The following is a 27,834-nucleotide window of genomic DNA, read 5'->3' as shown; positions in this document are numbered from 1 at the left end:
ATTTCCATGTGATGCCAGCAATCTTCTTTAATTTACTTTTTACGTTCACGTGAAGAACCGGAAATGACATAATAAACGGTGTTAATGGTGTAATCGGTCGAAGAATACTGCAATTGTTTTGAGTGAACCTTATATAAAACAATAATACTCATGTGATGTTATATTTTCCTTGTTCTATTTACAGTAAAAACATCTTGATACCGGAAATAAAGTTACAATCAAAAGAATGCATGTTGCATTCGGATATTAAGTTTAAGTAAATTAAAAAACGTACATGATTGAAAAATTGTTTGAAATTGAATTTTATGAGGGCTGTGACGAGGTGTAAAATAGTGAAAAATTAAAAACAGTGACCCACGTGATATGGTGTTAATTAATTTCACCACAATGTATTCAAAGTCATATTCAGGTCTTTTACCTTTCCGATGCCATAGCTCTTTCGTGTTGGTTAAATTAATGCTTTATTTAACGCTGTTATATTCAATAAACGGATTTAATCTGGACACTGATAGTAGAATAGAACTTAATGGACTAAATGCCGGAAGTTACTTTGGCTACACAGTCGCCATGCTGAACATAAATGACCAAAATAGATGGTGAGTATAATTACATCAATTGGCAATTTCGTAAATAATCAAGAAATTTTGTCTTCTTCCGTGCGTTATGAAAATGAAATAAGTGTCGATATGACTTGACTTTGAGCAATATTATGTACATTTTAATACCTAAAAGCATGTACAAGGAAAATGGCGAGGTTTTCCGAATGAATAATTCATGTGTTGTAAATGTGTGTATTACCTTCAATCCTATTTGTGTTTATATTAGTTTTTTATACAAATAAATTACAACGATTGCATGATAGAAGTACTGCTATTCTGGTTGGTGAAGGCGTGGTTGCATTCCAGTGGTTTGAGCCCACGGCCGCCTAAGTGGTTTGAGCCCACGGCCTAAACAGCTTATGAAAAGATAAAAATTTCATAAAATAAGGTCAAGGTCACTGTCAATGTGAAAAGACTGGCTAAATTCAGGAGAGATAACTTTATCAATATTCATGTTTATGGATAAGATTTGTCAAGAAAATTATATGCGTTTATTGGATATTTGATAAGGAATATTATAGTTATACTATTATGCCACAAAAAGGTCGGAATAAAGGAAAAACAGTAGTACAAGTAGTGAATCAAAATCTGATAATGGTCACAAAGACCTTAAAATCGCGGGAAGGCCTACATGGGATAGTCAAGTTCTAGCAGATCATTTGTTTAATTTTTAAACTCTGATTGTTATGATGATAGTGTGAATACATCACAGTATACCGGTCCTTTCCAGTGTTTACAGTGTTATGTAAATTGGCTAACTTGTTATCCAATTGCTACACTGGGATAATACATAGTCACTGGTTGACCTGGTTTGCACAAAAGAGCACGTGGTTATGTTTGTGTTACTGTTTGCGAGCAGTTGACCTAGCAATGAATGGAAAAGGTGTGGCTAAAGGCTCCACAACGAAAAACCGGAAAGGCCCCTTGTAACGCAAGCATGAATTCACAACAGCAGACGACAAGTTTGACCAGTAACGGTCAACATGAAGGGTTAACCGATGTTTTGACAACGTCACTTGGTCAAACGCACGGACTCGTGCAAAACATGTTAAATAACGGTTCGTCGGTATCGACAGTGAACAGCTGTAATACAATGTCTGGCCAAGATTAACCGAGCTCCAGCCAAGGGAATCTTAAATGTGTTACGAATGATGATATCATGAACTGTTTGACTTCGAAATTTAGCGAGATGTCAAAGAGATTGGATAAATTGGAACGTATTGAAGAAAAAGTCAATAATGTTGATGAAAACTTAAATATATTGACTCAAGAGTGAGTAGAAATGTGGACAGGCTGCATATATTCCATGACAGAATGCAATTAAACAAATTTGAAATGGACAAACAAGAGATAAATTACAGAATATCAAGCATCAAAATGACAAATTACGAGATACAGTCTGTAGTATGAAAGCTTAATCCATGATGAATAACTTGATCATTGGCGGATTACCGGAAGATAAAGACGAAACGCAAGAAATAACATTGATTTAAGTTCGCAAGTTCTTAGAGGGAACCATGGAGATAGATGTTGAAGATAGGAAAAGATTGATTGTGCATTAAACGTGTGCAGAGAATAGGCAATAAAATTACAGGAAAAAATAGGAATGTTTTGAAGTTTTTAATAATTATGAAAGAAAGTTAAAGTTTAGTCATTCAGAGGTAATATAGAAGCAAAATCCGGTTACTACATGAATGACCAATATCCGGCAGAGGTAGGAGCACAGCGGCGTAAACTTATACCAATTATGTTAAAGGCAAGGAAAGACCGACAGGACGCTTATAAATATCAAGTACAACAAACTAATAGTAAATGGAAAAATAAATACAGATTGAAAATATATAAAAGTAGGATAGTGGCCTTCTACAAGAGGATGATCTGTAAGTATATGTGGATTAACCAACACTAAGATGCAATGTAAACATTTTGAATCATTGTTGTTAAAGAATGATATTGTATTTTTGTTAGAAACATGGAATAACCGAAACAGTAAGATTGATTTTCAAGATAACATTTGTCACAATTTTTAAAGAAAGTTTCAAAGTAAAAAAGTTAAGCGAAGTTCTGGCGGTACTGCTTTATACTACAAAGAATGCATCACAGACGGTATTGTTGTATTTCCTTAAAACATAGTCTAAAGAAGGGAAACAGGCCGGGAGCTTACCAAAGCTTGCTCTTGAATCATGATGTTGACTCTCCGCTAGCCAATGCAGAACTCTATTTACTCTCGATCCTAGATCTATCAGGGCACTTTCAGTCCCGCGAAAACCGTCGCGCATGCGCATGCAGTCCGGCAGGTCTAGGACCACTTAATCATTTCCTACATTCACAACACCCCCCCCCCAACTTAATGAATGAAGGCTTCGGTCTTGAGAGTAATGCTGTGAATGAATCAGTAAAGAACTAAAAGTTCATTTACTTACTTAATTGTGAATTTATATCACATCGCGGCTTGAACTTACCCCTAATAAGTAGGCTGTAGAGAAAGGACTAGAAGTCCTTTTGGTACACTGGCGTTGCTGTAAAGCTTCTCAAAGGCTAGAAGCCATCTAGAACTTCATTCTTCAAAACCACCAGTCCGGATTCAACATGGTCTAGAAAACCGATGCTATCTGTTCTCGTTTCAGTACGATCTAGAAGATCTTTACTGTTCTCTTCATCATAGCACTGTCTTTTTACTGAAGTTATTTGTTTGAAATTCTGGGCATCTCTGCATGATGTACTCAAGTCAGATTCATCATGAACCTGGATCCTAATACTTGCTACATCTTCAAGACTTGACCTGCACAGTTCTGCAGTTGCCCCCATGTGAACGTTCACTGAATTGGATGTCATTATACTCTGCTGAGCCAGTCTTACTGAGTCGTCGACATCATCAATAAATTTGGCCCATTGCTCGTCAGCCCTAATGCAGTAAGGACATCCAGCAAATGGCAAATCTGCAAGCTTCATGCCAGCTATATACGATTTACACGGTGTCAAAGTTTCCGGAATTCTTGACAGCACATCCGCATTTCCGTGTGTCGATCCAGCTCGATGTTTAACAATCATTTTGTACTGTGAAAGTTCCACTATCCATCGAGTCTGCTGACCCTGAGGTTCCTTAAATCTTAATAACCAGGTCAAACTGGAGTGATCCGTTCTCGCAGTGAAGACTTTTCCTAAAATGTAATGCCTAAACTGCCTCGTGAACCTCACAATGCCCAAAAGTTCTTTTCTGGTGGTGCAAAAGTTCTTTTGTTCTGGAGTCAATGAAAAAGCTGCTATAAGCAATGACTTTATCTTCTCCATCTTGAATCTGAAGTAATTCTGCACCTATAGCCGAATCCGAAGCATCCGAATCTAATATAAAAGGATCTTCTTGATTTGGTAAAGCAAAAGGTGGTGATGTTAAAGCCCTTCAATGTTTTAAAATGCTTTTTGTTCTTCATCCCCAATGAAATTCATTCTTCCCGTTAGTTTGTAAAGGGCGTGCTATATCCCGAAAAGTTTTTGACAAAGTGATGGAAATTCGCTAACCCAAAAAAATTTCGACATTTTTGGATGATTTTTGGACAGGGCCCAGTTGGCTATGTTTTATACTCTGAGTCTGGTAAATTTTTTCCCCACTAATTTTTCTTCCTGGGAAATACTTTTTTTTGGAAAAACACATTTTTTGGCTTTAGTTTAAAAACCATTTTGTGGGGAACCTTTCTGGGCTTCGGCTATATTTCCCAGATGGTGAAAATTCCCTTCCCACCCCAATATATCGCAAAGAATGCCATCCCTTTTTTTCCGTTAATCCACCAGTATAGTTCATCACTCAGGAAATGTGGCTGGTGCATTGGCCAGACCAAACCCCATTCTAACATGCTCAAACAAACCGTATTTTGTTAGAAATGCTGTTTTCTTTCGGTCTTCTTCACTTATCTTGACTTGCCAATACGCTGCGTTTGCATCTAATTTAGAAAACTAGATGCTTCCTGACAATGTATCTAAGCAATCTTCGACCAATGGTAATGGGAAAGTATCTTTAACCGTGACATCATTAAGGGCGCTGTAATCTATGAACCATCTTACAGATCCGTCACGCTTTCTGATCAGAACTGGAGAGGACGCCCATTCTGATACAGACTCCTGTATGACACCGGCATCCACCATTTTCTTCAGATGCTCTTTTTTTCCTCCCCAACAAAGCAAGCTGGTGTGCGCCTCATGTGTTGTTTTATGGGTTTTGCATCTCCGGTGTCTATGGTATGCTCTATTGCAGTAAAGCTTCCCAAATCGAAATCACTCTTAGCGAAAAAATCTTCATAATCGCTAAGGAGTTTAGCCAACTTCATACTTTGCCCTTGATTAAGATGTTCAGTAGAAGCTTAATACAACTTTAGCAGATGATCTGGAACTACTTCTGTTGGAGTCTGTAATGATTCACACAACTGTTCGGCGACTGTTCTAACTCTTGATCTCGTAGAACTAGAAATCCTTCGAGATTTAGACGATGTAGTTTTACTGACTAGAAGTCACTTCATTTTCTTTAGGCAGAGATGTCGCTATTTCACTTTGCTCATCTAGGATATGGTCTACTTCATATGCATTTGCAATCACTTAACCCTTCTTGAATGTCTTGTAAGAGTCAGTTGGATTGACTAAACAAACAATTGGCTCCGTCTTTGAAGACATCAATGGCCTTGGCATCCGTATACTAACTGTATTCAACTTTTCATCTGGTTTTTTAAAATAGTCACTCAGATGTGTGTTGAGACTGCATGACATCCAGACAACTGAATTTGGCGGAACCACAGTACGTTTTGCCACTGTAACTCTTGCAATAGTCAGCTTTCCCTCTCTAAAGCTTGTATTCATGGGAATCTGCTCGCCATTCACAATCAAAGTGTCTGAATGCATATCCATCATAACTCCTAAATGATGCATTATATCATGTCCAAGCAGCATATCATCACTAATAAGATCAACATAATCTCTTTCATGAAATACTTGAGATCCAAGTTGCAATCTTAATGGTTTCGTGATAAAGCCTTTTAGTACTGCTTCTTGATCTGCCATTTGCATAACTACATCTTTTACTTTTGCAGGCTTTTGCTCAAGGTATCGAAGACTTTTGAAGAGAGAATGGTAATTTCAGCACCAGAGTCAATTCTTGCTTTGACTTCTTGATCACCGACTGTCAGTTACACAAAAGAAGAACCAGCACGCACTTGTTGAACGCTGACAATTCCGTCATTCTGTGTTTCTTGTATACCTTTATTTAATTTGACGGTATTACCATCTTTCAAAATATATTCGCTTTCATCAACATGACTAGAAGTCATGCCATCTGTATGGTCTTTTTCATCAGATTTAATTGTTGCAGTAACTTTAGGGTGTTGAGATGATCTTAGATGACCTTGACTAGAAGTCTTGTCACCTTTATGAAGGCTAATAACATCTTCGTGATCTGTAACTGGTTGTTCTTCACAGATGACATCAGTTTCCGGACTAGAAGTCGCAGAATCTTTAGGATTTTGACCAGTTACTTCTTGAGGCTTGAACGGTTGGCCATTCCATTCAGCCCTTTCTTGTTTTAATCATGATTTGCTGGATTACGTTGTTGCTCCGTAGTGTTGGATAGCCCCTTTTTCTTCAACCATTCTTGAAATCCTGGACATTCTTTCTTAATGTGGCCCCTTTGTTTACAAAAGAAACATGATGGCCCTTTTCCCGTCCTAGATTAAACTTCTTTATTGGTTGAAGTCAATTGCTGAATTTTACTGCTAAGCTGTTTCATAGCTTTGTTCAGCAATTGAACCACCCTGGCTTCAGCAGATGTATTTACTGCATTAATTGACACATCATCTTTAGATCTTCTAGAATGCTTTTTGCCAACCACTGCCTCAGAGATATACTGGTGATGATTTACCGCGTTATGTGCAGCCTGTATACTCCTAGGATGTTCGAAACATGCATGCTTTCCTGCTTCTCTATCAATACATCCTTGGCAGAACTTCGAAATTGCCTCTCGCATTCTGTATTCTTCGGGTAGATCCTTAAATGCATATGTAGAAAGTGTCAACACTCGATGTGCCCTATCATCTAAAGATTCATCTGATGATTGTCTAGCCTGCTGGAACTTAACACGTGACGTCTCCGTAAGTTCCTGGTCGCCGAATCTGGTCTCTAATTTCTTCATCATTTGCTTATATGAATAGCAATGCCCTGCTTTGTTGGTTATTGTGAAGAAATCTAACGCTTTACCTTGAAGACTCCAAGTAAGGTAATCTTTACTTTCACTGTCAGTCCAGATCGGAACAGCTCGGTAACTTTCAAATTGTTCTTTGTAAGATTACCAGCTAGTCTTCCCATCATACCGCAAATTCTTTGGAAGTTCCTTCGAGTTACCCCTCTTTTCTGATTTGCTTCGATCAGAATAACTCGAAGAGCAACTTCTGTCATGTCGTCTAGATGGCATGCGATAGTTATCATGGGACCTGTACTTATGACGTCTTGACTCTGAATGACTATAGCCTCTTGATCGAGATCTCGTACTACTACTGCTGCTTGAAGATCTATTCCTATATCTATACGATCTTGACCTTGAAAAGCTCAGACTTCTGGATCTTGATCTTTGGTGTCTAGAAGACGACCGTAATCTACCACTGTACTTGTCATCTCTCGACAATCGGTTTCTAGAAGAAGACCGACTGTTGTAACCAATCTTGTCCCGATTCTTTCTACCATCGCTACTGTATCTGGACTGAACATCTTTTCTACCAATTGATCTGCTTATACTATTACCGCTACTTTCACTTGACTTTTCTGATCTGGTATGGTAACCTCGACGGTCTCTTCTTGAACTTTTCTTCTTGCATTCATATCGATCTTAATGTCTGGAAGACCCTTTAGTTGACCTCTTCTATTGTTGTGTATCTCCATATACATAAGTAGGAGATGTATATTCTTTCTTAGGTGATATACATTTAGGGTTGCAATACCTTGTGTCCAATTTAGTGTTGTATGACTTGGATGCACTGTTACTGAAATATTTTGACTTGACATCATCTACCATGCTTGTAAACCTTGTTCTAGAAGAACCAAGTATATCTGTATTACAAAGATCCACATCATGGTGCATATAACCTGTACTAGAAGTACAAGGTGTATATATTGCAAAATGGTCTTCAACCATATCACTTGCATTTGCTTCTGCAGATATCTTATGCAGATATCAAGGCTACTAAATCTCTTTTAGTCATACCCTGACTTGAGGTAAGAAGTTGATTTAAAACATCTTCAATGTGTGGCGTACTTTGTGGTGCCTCCACCTCCGGTAATGTTAAAGATGTAGGGGTAGACATTATTGGTATTGCACTGGCTGCACTCGCTATAGTATATGTACTAATGGCTGCAACCGTCACAGCAGTTGATATTCTGGTAACAGGTATTGTAGTTACGCTGGTCTTCACGCTGCTGGTTGTAGTCAACGTAGTCGTTGCCTTCGAAACAGCTATTGTAACCGGCATTCGCAAGGTAAATCCAGCTGCAAGTCTAGCTCATATCTTTGGGACAGTAGGCGTAGTTGTACTACTTACTGTAACTGTTGTTGTTGCACTGCTACCAACATGAATAGGCTTGCAAACTACTGCCATTGGTGTAGTAATTGTACTACTAACAAAAGCAACAGACGTGGTACTTGTGGGAAATGTCACAGCAACACTCCCCCACCACTTGAAGATGTTGTACTTGGAGTTGATACTGGTGTTGAAAAATCAATGTATTTCAACATGTCTGGATTAAGATGACCTGCCATAATGGTGATGAAATCATCTTTTGTCAACTTGCCATGCATTTCTCGAAACTGGACTATATGTGTTGCCCTTTTCGTACCAATAGCTGGCAATTTCATCAACTCCTCTTTAGTCATTGTGTTTATATTCAATGTTGACATGATGGTAACTTAAGTCAGGTAATGTATTACGGACGCAATGTAATCACAAATTTTTAATGTATAGAATACAATCGAAAATTAATACAAGTTTATTTATTCGTGTATAGAATACACCGAATATTTATGTAAAAGTAGCTTCTTCTTTTTTTTTTAACTTATTTCAATTATTTACTTATTCGTGTATAGAATACACCGAATATCTATGTAAAAATAGCTTTAAAAATTTAATCCACTTATATGAGACAGGTTCTTTAAAACAAATGTATTTAATAAATACATACTTGAGACAGCTCCTTTAAATAATATAGACTTTACTTCACATTCAAGAAATAAATCAAAAATTTAGGTGAAATTCTGTAAAATATTTCTGAAAAAATGAACAATAAATTAATTATCCGCAATTATTTCTGATAAAGAATACACGGAAATAATTTATCTGGTGATCCTGGTACAAAAACAACTGAAATAAGTTATTCAAGGGAGATAACTTGTATACCTTTCAAATGTCTGTATGCTTGAACGTTGTCTTTTTAACTCTTCAAAGTTGTTCCTCAAAAGGGCTAAAGTGAATAAAAAAGACTCTAATGGGCGTGCGTTACTATGAATTTAGCGTGGTATTATTTATTTATGCAAAGCATACCATTCTGCAATTTCCCAAACTTTATGTTGACCAAGTATTTTTTAAATAAAAGCTAGAAGCCACAAAATCAAAAAATACTAGTATAGTACATCAACCCTTTAGGCTATCGTCGAGTGGCTATTTTACAATGTCAACTGAATGTCAAAGTCAATTTTCCTATTGATGCAACTGTCCACAATGTCGCGAAAATTGACTACAATAAACGACGTTTATGACATGCAAAACTCACTGCCCTGCTAGTCAGTTTTAATCCTCGTCGCCAATGTTGTATTTCCTAAAAACATATCCTAAAGAAGGGAAAACAGGCCTGGAGCTTACCAAAGCTTGCTCTTGAATCTTGATGTTGACTCTCCGCTAGCCAATGCAGAACTCTATTTGCTCTCGATTCTAGATCTATATCCGGGCACTTTCAGTCCCGCGAAAACCGTCGCGCATGCGCATGCAGTCCGGCAGGTCTAGGACCGCTAAATCACAATAGTCAGAAATCCTATTGATACAATCAGTTGGTTCAAGTTAGACAAAACATTTTTCTCATTACAAAGTGATGCTTATTTACGTGGCGTGTATATATGGGGAGATAAGTCACCAGCTTACAATAGCATTAATTGCAATTTATTTGAAATTCTAGAAACTGATATTTTCGATTTTCAATCATTAGGTACTACTATCATCGCTGGAGACTTTAACTCTAGAGTCGGGTGTAAGAAAGATTATATGATTTTGATGCAAATATTTCATTGTTAAATGATGCCGATTATTGTCCCGATAAATCTTTATTAAGGAATTCAGTGGACTTAACTAGCAATTCATATGGATTACAATTAATAGATTTGTGTACAGGTATACGGATTTGTTACGGTCGATTGGAAAATGGCGAATCATTTACTTTTAACAGAGTTTAATGAGTTCTCGGATCACGCACCATTAGCATTCTCGATTAAAAGTGTAGAATTAAAAGATCACTATGACCAAAATACACTCGATGAGGATACTTGTATACGGTGGGACAGCGATAAGAGTGATGCTTTCCGGAGATATTTGATATCGAAACTACCCGATTTTAATGTTATACTAAATGGTCATGATAACTGTGATAAAACATATATAAACAAATGCGTTAGCGATTTTGTAAGTCTTATAAACAATGTTGCTTCTCTGCTGTTCAAAACAACAGTAAAGAAACGTAACCAAACGGGTTTTGTACACAAACAAATATCCTGTTAAAAAGGTCTCGGTGGTTTTACAACGAATGTCATAATAAGAAATTAGAATATCTCGAAGCATTGCAATTGTTTAATTGTACGAAAACAGAAGAAAATAGAAATTATTTTAATCTAAGAGAAAGAGAGTACAAAACTGTTTTGAAGACGAAGAAAAAATGTATACTAAGTTAAAAATGTCCGAAATTGAAAACTTATGTGGAAAATTCCCAAAGCATTTTTGTCGTACTTCTCAAAAATACGGAAGCGTCCTGGTGCCAATTCATAATGTTCTATAAAAATTGAAAACTCCTACGTAGGAGATAGAAAAGCCTAATTAGGAGTTTATAACTCCTACGTAGGACTTTTAAACTCCTACGTTGGACTTTGTAACTCCTACGTAAGAGATAAAAAAAGCCTAATTAGGAGTTTATAACTCCTACGTAGGACATTTCAACTCCTACGTATGACTTTTAAACTCATACGTAGGACTTATCTCCTACGTATGAGTTATAAAGTTCTACGTAGAGGTTATAAAGTCCTTCATAGGAGTTATAAAGTCCTACGTAGGACTTTAAAACTCCTAATTAGGTTTTTATATCTCCTACGTAGGAGTTATAAAGTCCTACGTAGGACTAATAAAGTAAATAAAAAAACGTAGGAGTTATAAACTCCTAATTAGGTTTTTTTATCTCCTACGTAGGAGTTATCAAGTCCTACGTAGGAGTTACAAAGTCTTACGTAGGAGTTATCTGTTTTTTTAGAATATGTTAAATTGGCACTAGGACGCTTCCGTACCAGGACGCTTCCGTATGAAAGCGATTAAGTCTCTTAAACTCGGTAAAGCTGGCTCCTTAGACTACTTGATAAATAAATATTTCATAGAAGCAGGAGATATTTTTGATAGTGGATATTTTTCGGATCAATGGATGGAGGGATTGATCATACCATTATAAAAAAGGATGACGCAAATCAGGTTAATAATTATCGCGGTATAACTTTAATAAGTTGTATACCTAAATTGTTTACATCAGTGCTAAATAACAAACTTACTTGTTGGTCCTCTAAATATGATATTAATACGGATGCGCAGTTTGGATTTCGCGCTGGATTTTCTACGACAGACGCTATTTTGCTCTTCATACTTTAGTAGAAAATATGTTGAATAATTGAAAAAGACAAAATGTGGCTATGGTAGATATGAAGAAAATTTTCGATTCTATCAATATAAATGCTTGATTTATATAAGCTGTATAATTTAGAGATTTCTGGTAAGATGCTCCATATGCTTAGATCTATGTATACTGAAGTGAGGAGTAATTTCAAATATTGTGCAAAATTCTCTGACTTTATCAATATTGCTATAGGATTGAAACAAGGGGACATAACTTCGCCATTATTCTACACTCTGTTTATTAAAGACATTGAAATGTATTTACAAGAAAATCAAAATGGAAGAAACTTGAATGCTTCTTATGAAAGCAGACGACATGGCGAAAGTCCGGATGATCTACAAAGAAATTTAGATTTATTGAGTGAGTACTGTAAATTATGGGGTATTGAAGTTAACTCGGAAAAGACTAAAATAATCATCTTCAAAAAGGGAGGAAGACCTAGAAGAAACGAAAAATGGAACTACAATGGTGTTTACTTGGAAACTGTTTCAAATTTTAATTACTTAAGGGTCGTATTAAGCTCGTCTGGAAATTTCAATTCAAATTAAAACGTTCTAGCTGGTAAATGTCTTAAAGCTTTGCACCCCTTATTGAACAATATCAAACAATTTGATTTAAAACCAAGTTTGTATTGTCAGTTATTTGATGCTTTTGTTGCTTCCATTTTGAACTACTCGTGCGAGGTATGGGGAGTAATAAAATCTAAAGAATTAGAGCGTATTCATTTAAAGTTTTGCAAAAGGGTTTTAAATGTGAAGACAAGTTCAAGCACTGCTAGCATTTACGACGAACTAGGGCGGTATCCGTTATTTATTTACCGCTGTGTTCGGGCAGTAAAATTCTGGTTACAGATTAACAATTCTGATAACTGTTTTCTGAAAGAACTGTATGAAATATCATTAGAGGATTTGAATAACGGGAAAACAAATTGGGCCAGTAATATAAGAAATATATTATATTTATACGGTTTTGGTTATGTATGGGAAAATCCGTTATCAGTACACTCCAATTATTTTCTTAATTACTTTAGCAAAGAAAGACTGACAGTTATAAACAAGAATGGTCGGAGAATATAAGCAATAACAGTGTATTGTGTTCATTATACAGACATATTAAAACTGAATTCGGTTACGAAGAGTGTCTAAATATCTTTCTTAAAAGCAAACGTTATTTGTTCACTAGAATTAGAATGTCGGCACATAATCTTAGGATAGAAACGGGACGCTATGGTAGAAATAGATTAGAGAGGAATGAAAGACTTTGTCAAATATGTGAATCAAGCACGGGCATAGAAGATGAATACCATTATGTTCTGGTGTGTAAAAAATATAGTGACTTAAGAAAACAGTATATTCCAAAATACTTTTGGAAAAAGCCGAGCGCGAACTGTCAAAATCAAAGAAAAAATCTGTGGTAAATAATATGATCTCCTATTTATTTCATGCATCAAAACTTCGACATGCTAGTACTAAAGTATATGATTTATAGCTCATCCTCTACCATTGTAGATTATAGTCTTGATTATGTCTTGTAGTATTGATGTTTTTTCTTGACTTTAACATTAACTTTTGTAAATTGTGTAACATGTATAATTATGACTATATAACTATATGTTTACGCATGTATATTGACCTATGTTTATATGTATTGCATGTATGTTCAATTCCTTATTGTTGAATAAAATTGTTATGTTCTTGTTCTGTTTTATACAAATGAATTGAAAATTAGTAAAATGTTCCTTAACACGTGCTGAAAATCCGTTGATGTTGAGCGGCTTCCTTTACCGTCAAATAATAAACTTTGATCGCTAAACAAAGGTTCATTAAAACCAGGCCAGTTATGAACAACTGTTTTCTGTATTATATTAAATACATTTACTAATTAGTTAAACCACCGCTTGATTAATATTTAATTGTTGTAAAGAAAAAATGAATAACTAACGCACTCCAACGGGTTTGATAAATAGAGGATATTGAATGAGTGTAAGTTCAATACTGAATTTAGTGCACGAGTTGAATATTATTATATTATGCGAGCCTCTGGCGAGCATAATATTATTTTATTCAACGAGTGCAATAAATTCAGTAATGAACTCAACACGAATTTAATATTCTTTTTATCACATACCCAAAATAAAGACCGTTTAAAGTGAAATTAGAGTCATTTTCATTGACGCGCCTATAGTATAACGTAATATTCAGCGCGTCTTTATACTCAATCTCCTACGCAGTGATCTCCCCTTATCAGTAAAGAGATCTCTGCCATCACAAACATTGAAATATCAATATTTGGATATTTATATCTTTTAGCTTTTTAATTTATTTTTCATTATTTTGTATACTTTTGATAATTTTTTGATAAAATATAACGGACGTAGGTACAAAAAGTTCAAAATAAAACAGAAAGAGAAAAATGACGTTATTTTTTTTATGTAACGGTCGATATTTACATTTGAATTTCGACGTTACGTCATGTGACTTTCATCATCATGTGACGTCTGTGAAGGCAGTGATTACAATTCTGCCAAGGGAGGTAATCACTGTGAGGAGTTTGCTTTATACTATGTTTGTATAACGCTAATGACGTCACGTCAAAATATATACACGGCCGTGCAATACCATTTTTACGGAGTCGCAAAATCGGCACGGGTGTGTGATAAACATGTATCAGCCTTGTCAAGCGATTTTTATGCTCATTTATTCGCGTCTTTAAGTTTTAAAGCTTACCAAACCAGACAAATTATGTATTTTTCAATACTGTGTAATTATGTGAATGAACATGTTCCAATTAAAGTTTCAATACACGAAAATATCTTGTTTTAGCGCATTTAAGTTACACACGAGTAGTTCACGGAACTTTTGTTTCAGTGCCAAAGGATTCAACGAAGGTCAAATTGATTAGTCACAGTTATTCCTTGAAAATGTATACATGCAAGGGTAGGGTAGGGTAGATAGATAGATTGATTGATTGATTGATTGATTCGTCTATTATTCGTTCTAAATTCGTTTGTTCGTCCGCCCGTCTGTTGACCTTCATATGACAAGTTATTTTCAATCGTGTCCAAAAAATCATGCAGAACAATTTAATAAAGAAAAGAGTGATGAACATCTTTTGTTTGTTTGCGTCGATATAAATTGCTTTTAATTTTCCCATATTTTGAAAGAAATATTTAAGGGTTGTATCGATCGGGCACTCAATCCAGTCTCATTTGACCGGATTCTCTATGGTCTTGAAATACTTAAAGTTATATATATATATATATATATATATATATATATATATATATATATATATATATATATATATATATATATATATATATATATATATATATATATATATATATATATATATAATAAACCCGACAAAGAATAACCTTCATACTTAGTGCTTTTACAATAATATGCAATTGATTACATTCTTGGAATAAAACCTCAACAAAGTCTTGGTACCAAAGTCTTGGAACCAAAAACCTTTAAGATAACATTTCATTTGATCTCCAGTAATGAGAGAGATGTATCATTTTAAGTGTCAGCGTAATTATCCTATTATAAACATTTCTTTATGTGTACATTTCGAAAAAGGGCTAATGCGGATAATAATTTACATGTCTAGTTTTTGATGATTATACTGCATGTTTCTTCTTAGGATGAGATGAGGACTTAAGATTAATTCTTAAATAAATACATTTCAATAATCTTTACAATATAATATATATAACTAATATAGCTAACCTACAAAAAAGTAGTTCACTTAAAATGTTTGCTCAACTTTATGTGCTGTGTAGGTTGTACTTGTTAATTGTTTTTAGACGCCGCTTGCACGCGGCGTCAAGTAGATATACATTTGTCCATACAGCAATGGGAAAATTTTAGACTTGACTTTGTGTATTTTTTTCGTTTAACAAAATCACACTGTTTTTAATTTTTCTAATAAAAATAGCTTTTATGATGTACAATATGTCACAGAGCTTTAAGGGATTAGAATAGTCAAGTTGCAAAGCCTAAACCACGCCCACTATCAGAGAGGCGATTCTCACTCAACCGTTAAGAAAGTACAACAAACCGGTTACGCTACGGCATGTAAGGGGAGATCACTGCAGAACAGTTTGTCCTCAAAGTTTGTTATCCAATTTATTTTGATTTGACCAGACGTTCCAGTCTTTGTGGCAACAGACAAACATTTAAGATTTTCAGACCTGGCAGTATTTTGTCTGAATTTATGCATTAGGTTATACTTTTTCACAAAAATATACAACTTTGTTATTAAACAACGAGCACATACCAAGAACATGGAGAAAAAATTGATTTGTGCTTCGGATATTCAATTGTCATAGAGAACGATTTTCGATGCTGATTGACTGTTCACATCATTTGGCGGTGTCTTTGATGTGCAGCATCAACATTTAACTTGTTGAATTCTGAAACAGGTCTATAACTTGAGTACCCGTGTAACGGTAAGCAAATATCAGTTAAACAAAATTAACCATTTTCTACATAAAAATCGATTCTTTACGTTGAAACAACATAATTCAAGATAAACAGTTAACAAAAATATATGTTTAGGCTAGATTGAGATACAAAAGAATTTCAATAATTTTATCAAATTACTCAAGAGCATTTATGATTTTGTTATGATGTTTGTCTAAAATACATATTCTGAGAAATGTTTATGTATGGTTGAATTTAGTTCTTCTTTGTCAGTTGGAACACGTCGACGATTTTCATATTTTTTCGAAGATTTGCGAAAAGGGTTAAAAAGTTGCGGTTTCTTTTTCGTCAATGTTAAAGATATATAGGTGACTGCATATACATACATGTACTCGTATATAGTAGTGCTTAACCTCATTGTCCAAAGACGTACTAATATTTCCCGCAATTAAAACATTGATTTGATCAATATAACCAGCTTCTGTAATACCGTCTACTGATATTTTTCTTTACAATTTCAATTTTAAAACATTTTCAAATTAAAATCCTTTTTTACAGTGGACTACTCATCAAATCAAACTAAATTTCCCGACAATAGACACATTGACATGACATTGTATCTATCAGGCTAGCACAACATCGTAGAGCTAGGGAATTTATCTGTTTGTGTTCCAGCCACACCGAAACTGTAGATGCAATATGGTGTTTTATTTTGCTTTACTGATAAAGGGTGACTTCCAGTTCTCTTCCGTATTGCATTCTTTCAAGGACAAGAGGGTATCCAAGTTGAAAAAATGGCCTGCCATCAACTAAATTGATAGCTTCATTACAATAGAGAATTCAAGGTCTTTCACGAGATTCGAGCACACAGGGGTGTTTGTTTAAACCTGCAACATTATCAACCCCGTCCCCCGAAGTGTCAATATTTTGACTGCAAGACCGACGATTGCTCAAACTGATATTTACATAGATGTCGGTTTTAAGGACTACCATTGTTTATATAATAAAACGCTCTAGTGCACAATTTTTTGGGGTACTACACACCAGCCCCATGGCCCCCTTCTCTCTCACAAGGAAAATAAAGAATCACTTTCTAGAGATGCCGTTTTAATCTTATACACTCTATATTCTAGTAATCACCAAAGCAATTATACTATCTTTTTTATCATATTTACAGGATTTTGCTTGGTGCTCCTAAGGACAACAGCCACTTTCTTCCTGATGCAGATAGACCCGGGGCTATATATAAATGTACTTTTACCTCAGACTTCAGTAGTCGCAGCTGCGGGGAAATGTTTATTGATGGTCAGATATTCACATCATTAATTTTTTTTATTAATTGTGTGCAATAAATGTAAGATAAAGATATAGATTATTTTGCGCACTGATAAAACGATATCGTTTATTATGTGTAATTATAGTATGAAATCGTGAATTATTATATATAATGGTAGTAAAATATCAATTATTTATCATCTTATTTTATGCTGTGTATCAGGTGTCATTATTTCAACGATTTATATACATATAATTTATATTTATTCAAATAAGTGAATTTCTGAAAGTCATAATTCTTAACTAAACAAGTTTCAGCTAGGGTCACAAATAGGAACAGAGCACCCATCCACCTCCTAGGGGAAACAAACAAAGAAAAAATAAGGAAACATTATGCATAGTACTAAAAATGTTCTATCCCGTAAATTAAGTACTTATAATAAGTTAAACAATTCAAGAATTAGTACCATGCCAGCTATATGCATTGAAATTTTTTGTGGCATGCGTACACAGGATACAGTGAAATATGAATAAGTTGAAAAGATAAAACATACACATAATTATATGGTTAAGTTCATATGCGACCAAACCATAATTAATATCAATTCTTTTAAAAGGAAGAGGCGAAATACATACTTGATTTAAAAACTGTAAGACTCTTTTTGTGATGGTCATAAAACGTCTATCATAAATCATGATACATGTATATCAGAATTTAACTAAACAGAATAAAAAAATCCTCAACAAAATAATCAACCCACAGTTTCATATGGCTAAGCGAGTGATGGCCTAGTGGTTAAGATATTTGCCTCTCTCCACCCAATTATAGTGAGTTCAAAACCGATCACTATGACCTTGGTCACAACCATTTTATACTTATTTGGCAACCGACCTTTACTGATTTATACTATAAAAGGGCTCGAACATGATTAATATTGTTTCACAATCAATCACTCATTGACCCTAGCAACCTTAATATCAGAAATGGATATGCACATCGTTTAATCTGGATAAAACCATTTATCTTTTTTTTTTTTGGGGGGGGGATTTAAAAATGTACTGACTGAGTGAACAGTGCAGACCATGATGAAATTGCACGGATATGCCGACTGGTCTTCACAGTCGTATCATTTGACCTCAGGCCGATTATGCACCAGAAATTGTGTTGTTGTTATTTTTCTAAAGCTCTAAATCATCTGAACCATCTTTTTGCTTCCAATGCCATTTGGAAATTAGTTAGAGTTATAATGATTTAGGATTTTGTATGGAAGTCAAAATACTACTTAGCTTATATTTTGCTACTTTTGTTACAAATAATATCATTTTCAGCGCTACTTTTATTTTGGGTGATAAACATCTCACATGCTTGAAAAAAATCATTTAAATGTTATAAAACTCTCATGTGCCCTTTTTAAAGATGGAAACTATTTTTGTTTCTAAAGCATACTGTGCAAAAAATACATATACGTATGAAACATTTAGCAATCAGTTTAATTATTGAATACATTGTATAATGTTTATCATAATATCATACTTGATATTTAACTATTTGCTTATACAGTTTAGAGACTGAATTATGACACCAACTCTTACTTGAAACATTGTTTGCTCTATCTCTCGAAAACAAAAACAAACAGAACGGTACTTTCTGACAATATCAACACATCATTTAGGAAATTATATATCCCGAACTGATTTCATCGTGAAAACACGATGGTACGATGGTGAAAACGCGAAGGTACAATGGTAAAAACGCGATGGTACATTGGTGAAAAGGCGATGGTACGATGGCGAAAGCGCGATGACACGATGGTGAAAACGCGATGGTACATGGTGAAAACGCGATGGCACGATGTGAAAACGCGATAGTTCGATGGTGAAAACACGATGGTACGATGGTACGATTGTAAAAACGCGATGGAACGATAGTGAAACCACGATGGCACGATGGAAAAAACGATTATACTTCGCGTTTTCACCATCGTACCATCGCGATTTCACTTTAGTACCATCGCGTTTTTATCATCGTACCATAGTGTTTTCACCATCGTAGCATCGTGCCATCGCGTTTTCAACATCGTGCAATCGTGCATTGCAGGTACAGCATTGTAACACCGCACTTTGGGTTCAAACGCACTTTGGCTCCAACCCCAAAGTTCGTTAAGTACTTTGGAGTCCGACCCCAGAGTGCGTTACGCACTTTGGGGTCCAGTTTCGACCCCAAAATGGGTTAAACAGAACAATATGCATTTTAACATCAGACAAACGACCGCACTTTGGGGTCATAAAAAATAATTTTCATTATGTTCTTAATAATAAAGTGTAATCATAGCAAATGGTAAACACATATCAAGGTATTAAATAGACGCAAAACATGTGCTCGAAATTATAGTAGAATCAATAGGGATTTAAATGGTCTTGATCTGTAAGTGAAGAACTTTCACCACCAAATAAAGAATTTGAATTTATCAAATATTAAGCTCAAATTTTATTTTTTCTCAATTTTTCCATTTATTCTAATTGCATCATTTTCCCGTTTTTTTATTTACACAATTTATAGAAAAATGTCTTAGCATAGACAAAGCTATGTCGTAGCCACGAGATACTATGTCGGTGCCACGAGTTACTAAGTCGTGGCCACAAGATGCTATGTCGTGGCCGCGAGTTACTGAGTCGTGGCCACGAGATAGCTAAGTCGTAGCCACGAGATACTATGTTGTTGCCACGAGTTACTAAGTCGTGGCCACGTGATAAATAACCAATCAGATTACACCATTTATATGAATTTCCCTTATTAACTAGGCATGTGTCATAGTACAAGGATGCCCCTTCTTCACCAGCCTGTAAAAGTGCCATTTATACAACTTATTGACTAGTCAATAATTTTACATTTAGCGTCACTGTGACCCTGATTTTTTTACCCAATGACCTCGAAATTATTAGATGTCATATACTGATCAGGTGCAATGATCTTTCTGGGTAAAATAAACCATGGCTTATCCCTTCTAAATTATTCATCAGACAAGGATTTTACCTTAAAGGCTATCCTTTGACCATGGGCAATGTCCCTTCCAAATAAAATAAACCAGGACTTATTCCTACTCATGTTATCGTATAAACAAGGTTAACAAGCCGTACGTATAATAGTACGTACAAATTGACCAATTCGATCAGAAAATTGCCACAACAAAGGGCTAAAGTCAAAATTAATGTCTGCTTGGCCTTGGAAGGTGACTTTTCAATATGATCCTAAAGACAAGTTCAAAGTGAATATCTTCAGTATTTTCAAAGATTAATGTTGCATGTAAAAATAAGTTTAAAAAATTCATTATATATATAGTGTATCCTGATTGGTTAATTATCTCTTGGCCACGACTTAGTTATCTCGTTCCCACGACTTAGTAGCTCGTGGCCACGACATAGTATCTCGTGGCCACGACTTAGCTATCTCGTGGCCACGACTTAGTTACTCGTGGTCACGACTTAGCTATCTCGCGGCCACAACTTAGTAACTCGTGGCCACGACATAGTATCTCGTGTCCACGACTTAGCTATCTCGTGGCCACGACTTAGTAACTCGTGGCCACGACATAGTATCTCGTGGCCACGACTGAGCTTAGTAACTCGTGGCCACGACATATTAACTCGTGGTCACGAGATAAATAAAAACACACACATGTCACCTTTGTGCAACCGTACAAAGGTATAAATTCCGGGAAATCTTAGTGCGACATTTCAGTACAAATTATGCCTGATAATGTGCTGAAAGAAACTTGACTAGGTGTACATGCGGCTTTAGGTAGTAGTCCGTACAGGCAGTACTAAACATATCATAAACTATTTAAGTGATCGACATTTAGAGAGGAGCTTCAAAATAATGTAAAATTCTCACTCGTCGTATAGAGGGGATTGTGGGGTATTGATCCCCCCGAGGGTTAAAAATAAAGTTTTAAAGGTCCATTATGCTTTTTAGCTTTTTTATTTTGATGTTCTTCTATATTATCAAAAAATACACATTGGCCAATTACCTGAACCATCTTTTTCATCTAATGCTTTTTGGCAATGATGACTACAGTTAAATGTGAATTAGTATTTTATATGGAAGTCAAATACTACATTGTTTTGACTACTTTTATGACAAATAATTTCACATTTATCGCTACTTTATTCTGGTAACAAGCATGTTACATTTCTCTGATAACATTATAAAACTCATGTTTGCTCTTTGTAAAGAAGTATGTAAGATTTTCCATTAAAAAAGCCTCTGGCGAACGGTTGTTACGGAACTTACAAAAAAACCTTAAGTATGTTGATAAGCTGAATAATGTTTTTGTAAAAATCACTATTTATTTATAGTCCGATCGAAAATAAATTCATATGACACCAGAACATTGCAATAGAGTATATTTATAGTTCTTTGGGAGAAGAATATTAACTGCATTTTATTTCATTCTCATCATTTTTAAAATGGGCCTCGATATGACACCAAAAGTTATTAAGTAAATGACGGCCAGAACGCGATATTTTTCGCAGCATCTTTTAATTTTAGGAATACATCCACAATTTATGTACTTGAGTATTTTGTTATATGAACACAAATTTAGGTATTTCAAGTGGCAAAATTAATGAAACTTTTATCACTTAAGCATCGACCGCCATCTTGAACTCCACCTCATGATCAAATATTTCAATGTCGCAGATCGGAAATAAGTCAGTACTCATTAATTAAGCAGAACTCAGATGACACCTTTAGACCTCTGGAACCCAAAATGCGTTGATATGTAGCCCCAAAGTGCGATGCGAAGTTTAACGCACTTTGGGGTCGGACCGCAAAGTGCGATAGACTTCAAAGTGTGGTGTTACACAGCCTAAATAAAAAAATTACGATTGTACAAACGGAACAACGTACTCTTTTGAGTTCGGATGCGAGGAATTATATTACGAGGGCGTAGCCCGGGAGATACAATAATGCGCATCCGAACGACAAACAGTGATTTTATCAAGCGAAAACATTTCCGATTTGGATATATTATTTCGATTCTTACACGACATTAACAAATAAATGCTGCCATACCTGATATTTAGCTAAATTTCGCCTGATTTGTTTCCATACTTATTTCAGCGCGTCGCATTTTTAGTGGTTATGTCACATGTTCATAATGATTAAGCAACACGTCTAAAAGAACGTCAACAGTGTTCAATTGCATAATAACATACACTTTCGGTTCTTTTATGTTCAACAAGGAAAAATGCGGGTCGTGTAACACACACTTTCGGTCATTCTATGTTCAATTAGGAAAAATGCGGGTCATGTTTGAATACACCATGACATAAGTTATTTTAGCATAACAATATGAAACTTAAACTTTATTGTTTGCTTCGCTTGTTGATTCATCAAAGTGGGATGTATTGTTATAATATAGATAATTATGAGTGTTCGACATATTTTAATGATCTCTTTTCTGAGTTTCCTGAGTTTCAAGTACTGACTTGAAAGAAAAACATTTATAATATTGTCATTCGGTAGCCTCACCTATAATTCACACGCTTCTTACTTTTCTCTTATCTATATCGAATACAAACAGAAATAAATAACACACACATCCCGCGTCTAAAATGCTGCCTAGCTATCAAGTGGAAGGTTCACGTAAGGTCGCTAGTGATGTTATTCTGTTACTATTAGACATCGTGACTTAGAATAGTCCATCCATCCATCCATCCCATGTCGGTTAATGTGACAAATGACACATAAATATTAAATAGAAAGTTCCTAAATCCTACATGTTGGCATGCCTGTCCGTCTGCCGTCCAGCCAGGCATTAAATGACATAAAGACAGAATGTTCGTATCTATCAAAAAACAAAAATAAATCAAAGTACTTTAAGTACTTTTGCAGTAATTCTTTTTTTATTCTCATGATCAGTCCGAACACACACATGTGTGTGTTTTTGGTCTCCTATTTTCTAATTTTTTACACATGTGAAAAGTAATTTCTGTGATTTTGCTTCAGATAAAACAGAATATGAGGTGACACAGTTCAACGGTAGGATGAGATTATTAACACATGGTAGAGATGGCCAATGGCTTGGAGCTTCACTGGATGTCAATAGAGACGCAGGCATTGTGGTACATTTTTGTGAAATGTTTAATATACAAGCCTAAATAAGCCAAATAAATTAGCTAAATATAACCTCATACATCAAAAATACCTTTTTATCCATTGATAATGCTTTTGTTTATTTACTATTCCCGACACAATGTCTTGCTTTTAACTCAGAGTGAGGATTCAATATAATTCGGAAAGTTCTAACTTGATCAACACTATTAGAACTCTATGCTATGAAAGACTTATTTAAGGGCGTTAAATATGTGTTACAGACATGCGCTAATCGCTGGTATAACAAACAAGGTAAAGTTGGTCAGATCTACTACATGACTGGACTGTGCTACAAAATACCTCTAAATTTCAACAAAAATAACATCAAGAAGATCCCCGGGCTTGTTGGGCTTAACAAGCAAACAATGAATGATCCCAGAACAAACATCACAAAACTCAATAACGGCATGGGCGCTCTAGGTTCGTCTGTCCACTATTCAAGTAAGGTAAGATCATGAAATTTAAAAATGACGTTCAACATCTTTTCCCTCTGTGATAGGAAATGAACTAGTCTAGTGTTTTTATGAAAAACGCTCCATTGTTAATAAGTCAATGGTTTCAATATTAAAACCAGGTTAAAGTTTCCTTTTGGAGAATGCTAATTTATATAGACTGGGTGGATGAATTCTGAGCGTGTGATTATATCCTGGCAACACATGTTCTACAATCTCAGTCCTCATCAAATACCATAATGTTTACGACAAGTGTGTTTGCTGTAGCTAGCAGCTTCTTTCAGTAATGCTAAGGAAACAAGACATTGTTTTTTTTTTCGAAATTTATTTGACATCTCAAAACAATATGACACTAAAGTGTGTTTTTTTTTAATTCTACGAGTAACACACGAGTACAAATGTAACACACACAAGTATGACATAATTACTAGTATAGAAAACAAGAAAAACATCAACCTGGTTGGACTGCAATTCAGCTGAAAGAAGTGTTTTTATTCTGTAGTCAGTAGCAACTTTCATTGTCTTACAACGCTATCTACTTTACAGTATTTATACAGGAACATCCCGCTATTTAAGTCACTTTTGTTCTTGTACATTTTTTTATGAATAACTGTTGGTCTCATTTGCTCATTTTTCTGTAGAATACTTATCCTGATTTAGAGTCATCCATTGCTGAATAGTACTCTCTTAAGACTATGAATAGTTTAAGCTATATAGCTTGTTAGCACTCTTCTCGTGCATTAAATTATGCACGTGCTAAAAATGAAGGTCAAATTAAGTCATCATTTTACTTTTATAGTGACGATGGAACTTTTACCCAAACATGAAGAAGAAAAAGAAGAACAACAACGGCATTTACAACAGCAAGATTTCATCTTCTATATATAATCTCACTATTTTACAGGGAGAATATCTATTATTAGGTGCCCCGGGCTTGTGGTATTTTACAGGGGGCTTTATAGACCTGCACCGTTCCGATGCATTGATCACAGAGAACATAAAACCACCCACAGAGAGAAACGAAATGGCGGGTGAGTTTTAGAATTAGATTAAGTTCACATTTTGAAGTAACATTGCATTTCTGCAGCTACTAATAAAACGTTATGCATGAAATTAAAGTGGATTGGTCTGCATTGGGGAAATTTTCCAAAGTATTTCAAATATTAATGAAAACAATAAAAATGTTTAATTTGAATATTCTAATGAAATATATCTGGAAAACAAAATGTTATCAGAGTTCTTATATGATGAATAATGATAATTTGTTCTAGAATACTTTATTATCTGCTATATATTGATATGTGAAATCGGATCAGGTATCTAACATTTACCAACAACATCCGTATATAATTCTTTTGTGGTTTGTTTTCACGTATGATAGTGTGTATACTGTGCTCCTCTTAGTTCACGGTACTTAACGCTTTGAAACCAGAAAAGAAACCACAAATGAAACTTATGGAATAAAAATTGTCATAAGCTATAACAAATAGGGTTTTTCTGTTGAATTGCACAAGGAAACAACAATATATTCAGTCAAAGTCAATTATAATGTACCAAGCGTAGACCATATGTCGGCCATTTTTAAAACAGTATGTCATCATTTAAATCGCGGTAATGGTGTTACATTTAAGTTTTTTCATGTCTCGGTTAAAATTTCTACATGTTATTTTGCTTGAATTTAAATAATTATGTTATCCTTAATTTGTAACTCAAAATTTATTTTTTCAACAAAAAAAGAACATTTAGAAAATGATGATTGTTTCAGACATACGCACAAATTGAATGGATTTTTGTTGATTTTTGCAGAAATTTGTAAAATGGTAAAAATCTAGATATTTAAAATATTTTGCACAAAAACTTTGTTGTATAGGTGTATGAATAAAATGAGTCAATTCTGACCAATCTTAACACCGGTCACTTAAAAATATGCCACTATCGTGAAATAAGTGATGACGCAGAATTAGTGATGTTGTGAATACTATCCACATTGTTATTTATGGTATAACAGTTCCCTTTTAATATTAAATTATCTTAACAGATACTTTTAGTCTTGAACTGCATAAAGTGTATCATGCACTTTATTTGTGAAACGAAGTACACGTTTTCTAATTATTTGTTCATGTTATATATAGATGTACGTTTGAACTACTGTACATCACAGATCATATACACATAATAAAAATAAGAAAATTGTTATTAGCATTTTCAGTAGTTTATGTCTTTCTGTTTCATTGTCCCAGTAATCAAATCTAACTCATTATACCTAAGTGACTGAAATAATCTTGCCAGTATTGAGGTCGTTTCAGCTTTATTTATTATCTCCCCAAAACCGAAGGCGGGATGCTCCGGCGTCCGTGTCCGTCGTCATGTGTCAACATTCGTCTTCTTCTCTGAAACTACTGGGCGAATTTACTTCGAATTTGGTCAGTACCATTCTTGTGACAGTCACACTTGAATTTGCTCATGTCATTTCAATGGCCCCCTTTAGGGGTCAACAGAGCTAAAAAAATTAGAAAAACCTTTAAATATCTTATACTACAGAACTAATTAATGGATGACCACCAAACTTTGTTTGTAGCATTCTTAGGTAATCTTCTATCAAGTTTGCTCATATTAAAGTGATTGGCCCCTTTTTAGGGGTCTCTAGGGCTAAAAGGAGAAAAAACATTTAAACATCTTCTTCTACAGAACTAATGGATGGATGATCACCAGGCTTTGTCTGTAGTTTTCTTGGGTAGTCTTTTATCAAGTTTGCTCATATTAATTTGATTGGCCCCTTTTAGGGGTCTCTAGGGCTAAAAATAGAAAAACCTTTAAACGTCTTCTTCTACAAAACTAATTGTTTGATAATCACCAAATTTTGTCCGTCGCATTCTTGGGTAGTCTTATATCCAGGTTAATATTAATTTGATTGGCCCCTTGTAGGGGCCGCTAAATAAAAATACCTTTAAACGTCTATCTCTACAGAAGTAATGAATGGATGATCACCAAATTTTGTCTGTATCATTCTTGGGTAGTCTTTTATTAAGTTTGTTCATGTCAAAGTGATTGGCCCCTTTTAGGGGTCGCTAAAGCTAAAAATATAAAAACCTTTATAAAAATCATTTCCTACTGAACTAACTGATAGATGATCTCCAAATTGTGTCTGCAGCAGTGTTAGGTAGTCTGTTTTCAATTTTGTTCATATTAATTTGGTTTGTCCTTTTTAGAGGCTGCTTAAGCTAAAACTAGAAAAACCTGTGAACATCATTTTCTACTAAAATTATTGATGGATGATCACCAAACTTTGTCTGTAGCATTCTTAGGTAGTCTTTTAGTCTTTTATCAAGTTTGGTCATATTAATTCGACAAGCCCCTATCAGGGGGCCACTAAAGCTAAAATGCCCCAGGCCATGGCATTTCTTCAAATGATAGTTTAATAATGAAAGGAAAATAACTCATGTTGGAATGTTTTCGATAATTTTGTACATGCATAATGTGAACTCTCCGAATTTGAGCAGGAGACTCCCTCTTTCTCATGTCAAATTTTAAAATATTTTTCTGAAATAAAAAGGTGTTTAAAAAAAGAAATCTGCCTCTTTTTCATTTAAAAATTTCCTACTATGCCTATTGTCAATTCAAAAATCTCCCTTTTTGAAGTAAATTCTCCTTCTTGAACATTGAAAAAAATTCACATGTATGTTCATGTTATGCATTAAAAATTGAATGTGTTAATGTCATTACCTGTTTGCTTTTCAAAAACTGATGCCTACCTGATAAAAAAAGTAATTCCAATACAACAAGAGTTACAAGACTTGTAAATGTAATGTGACATGACAGAAGTGCAACATTGTTCTGTTTGTGCCATTAACTTTAGTCAGTAGAACTTATTTTAGATGATAAAAATATCAAAACATATACATTTTCTTTTTCACCTATAATGCTACTCACTTACTTCAAATATCAACAACTAATCATATATGGAAATATTAAAATCCAGATGT

At 34.8% G+C, this 27,834-nt stretch overlaps 1 protein-coding gene and 1 long non-coding RNA gene across 2 annotated transcripts; both read left to right on the top strand.

Annotated features, from left to right (window-relative positions):
* Window positions 1-231: 231 nt before the first annotated feature.
* LOC132748027 (uncharacterized) lies at window positions 232-17,272 on the top strand. The gene is made up of 2 exons (XR_009628195.1): window positions 232-596; window positions 17,145-17,272. It is a non-coding gene; the product is annotated as an uncharacterized LOC132748027 (long non-coding RNA).
* Window positions 17,273-22,858: 5,586 nt separating this feature from the next.
* Window positions 22,859-24,882, top strand: LOC132748073 (integrin alpha-4-like; the record flags this gene model as incomplete). Its single annotated transcript, XM_060737619.1, has 4 exons — window positions 22,859-22,889; window positions 23,253-23,368; window positions 23,621-23,845; window positions 24,756-24,882. Coding segments are annotated over exons 1-4 (499 nt in total), but the record flags the coding sequence as incomplete, so codon positions are not given.
* Window positions 24,883-27,834: the final 2,952 nt, after the last annotated feature.

This window comes from Ruditapes philippinarum, unplaced genomic scaffold (genome assembly GCF_026571515.1).
Source record: "Ruditapes philippinarum isolate M1 unplaced genomic scaffold, ASM2657151v2 ctg8929_1_1_1_1, whole genome shotgun sequence".
NCBI classification, from domain to species: Eukaryota; Metazoa; Mollusca; class Bivalvia; order Venerida; family Veneridae; genus Ruditapes; species Ruditapes philippinarum.
The sequence above is the reverse complement of the archived record's forward strand: the minus strand, read 5'-3'. Positions and strand labels throughout refer to the sequence as shown.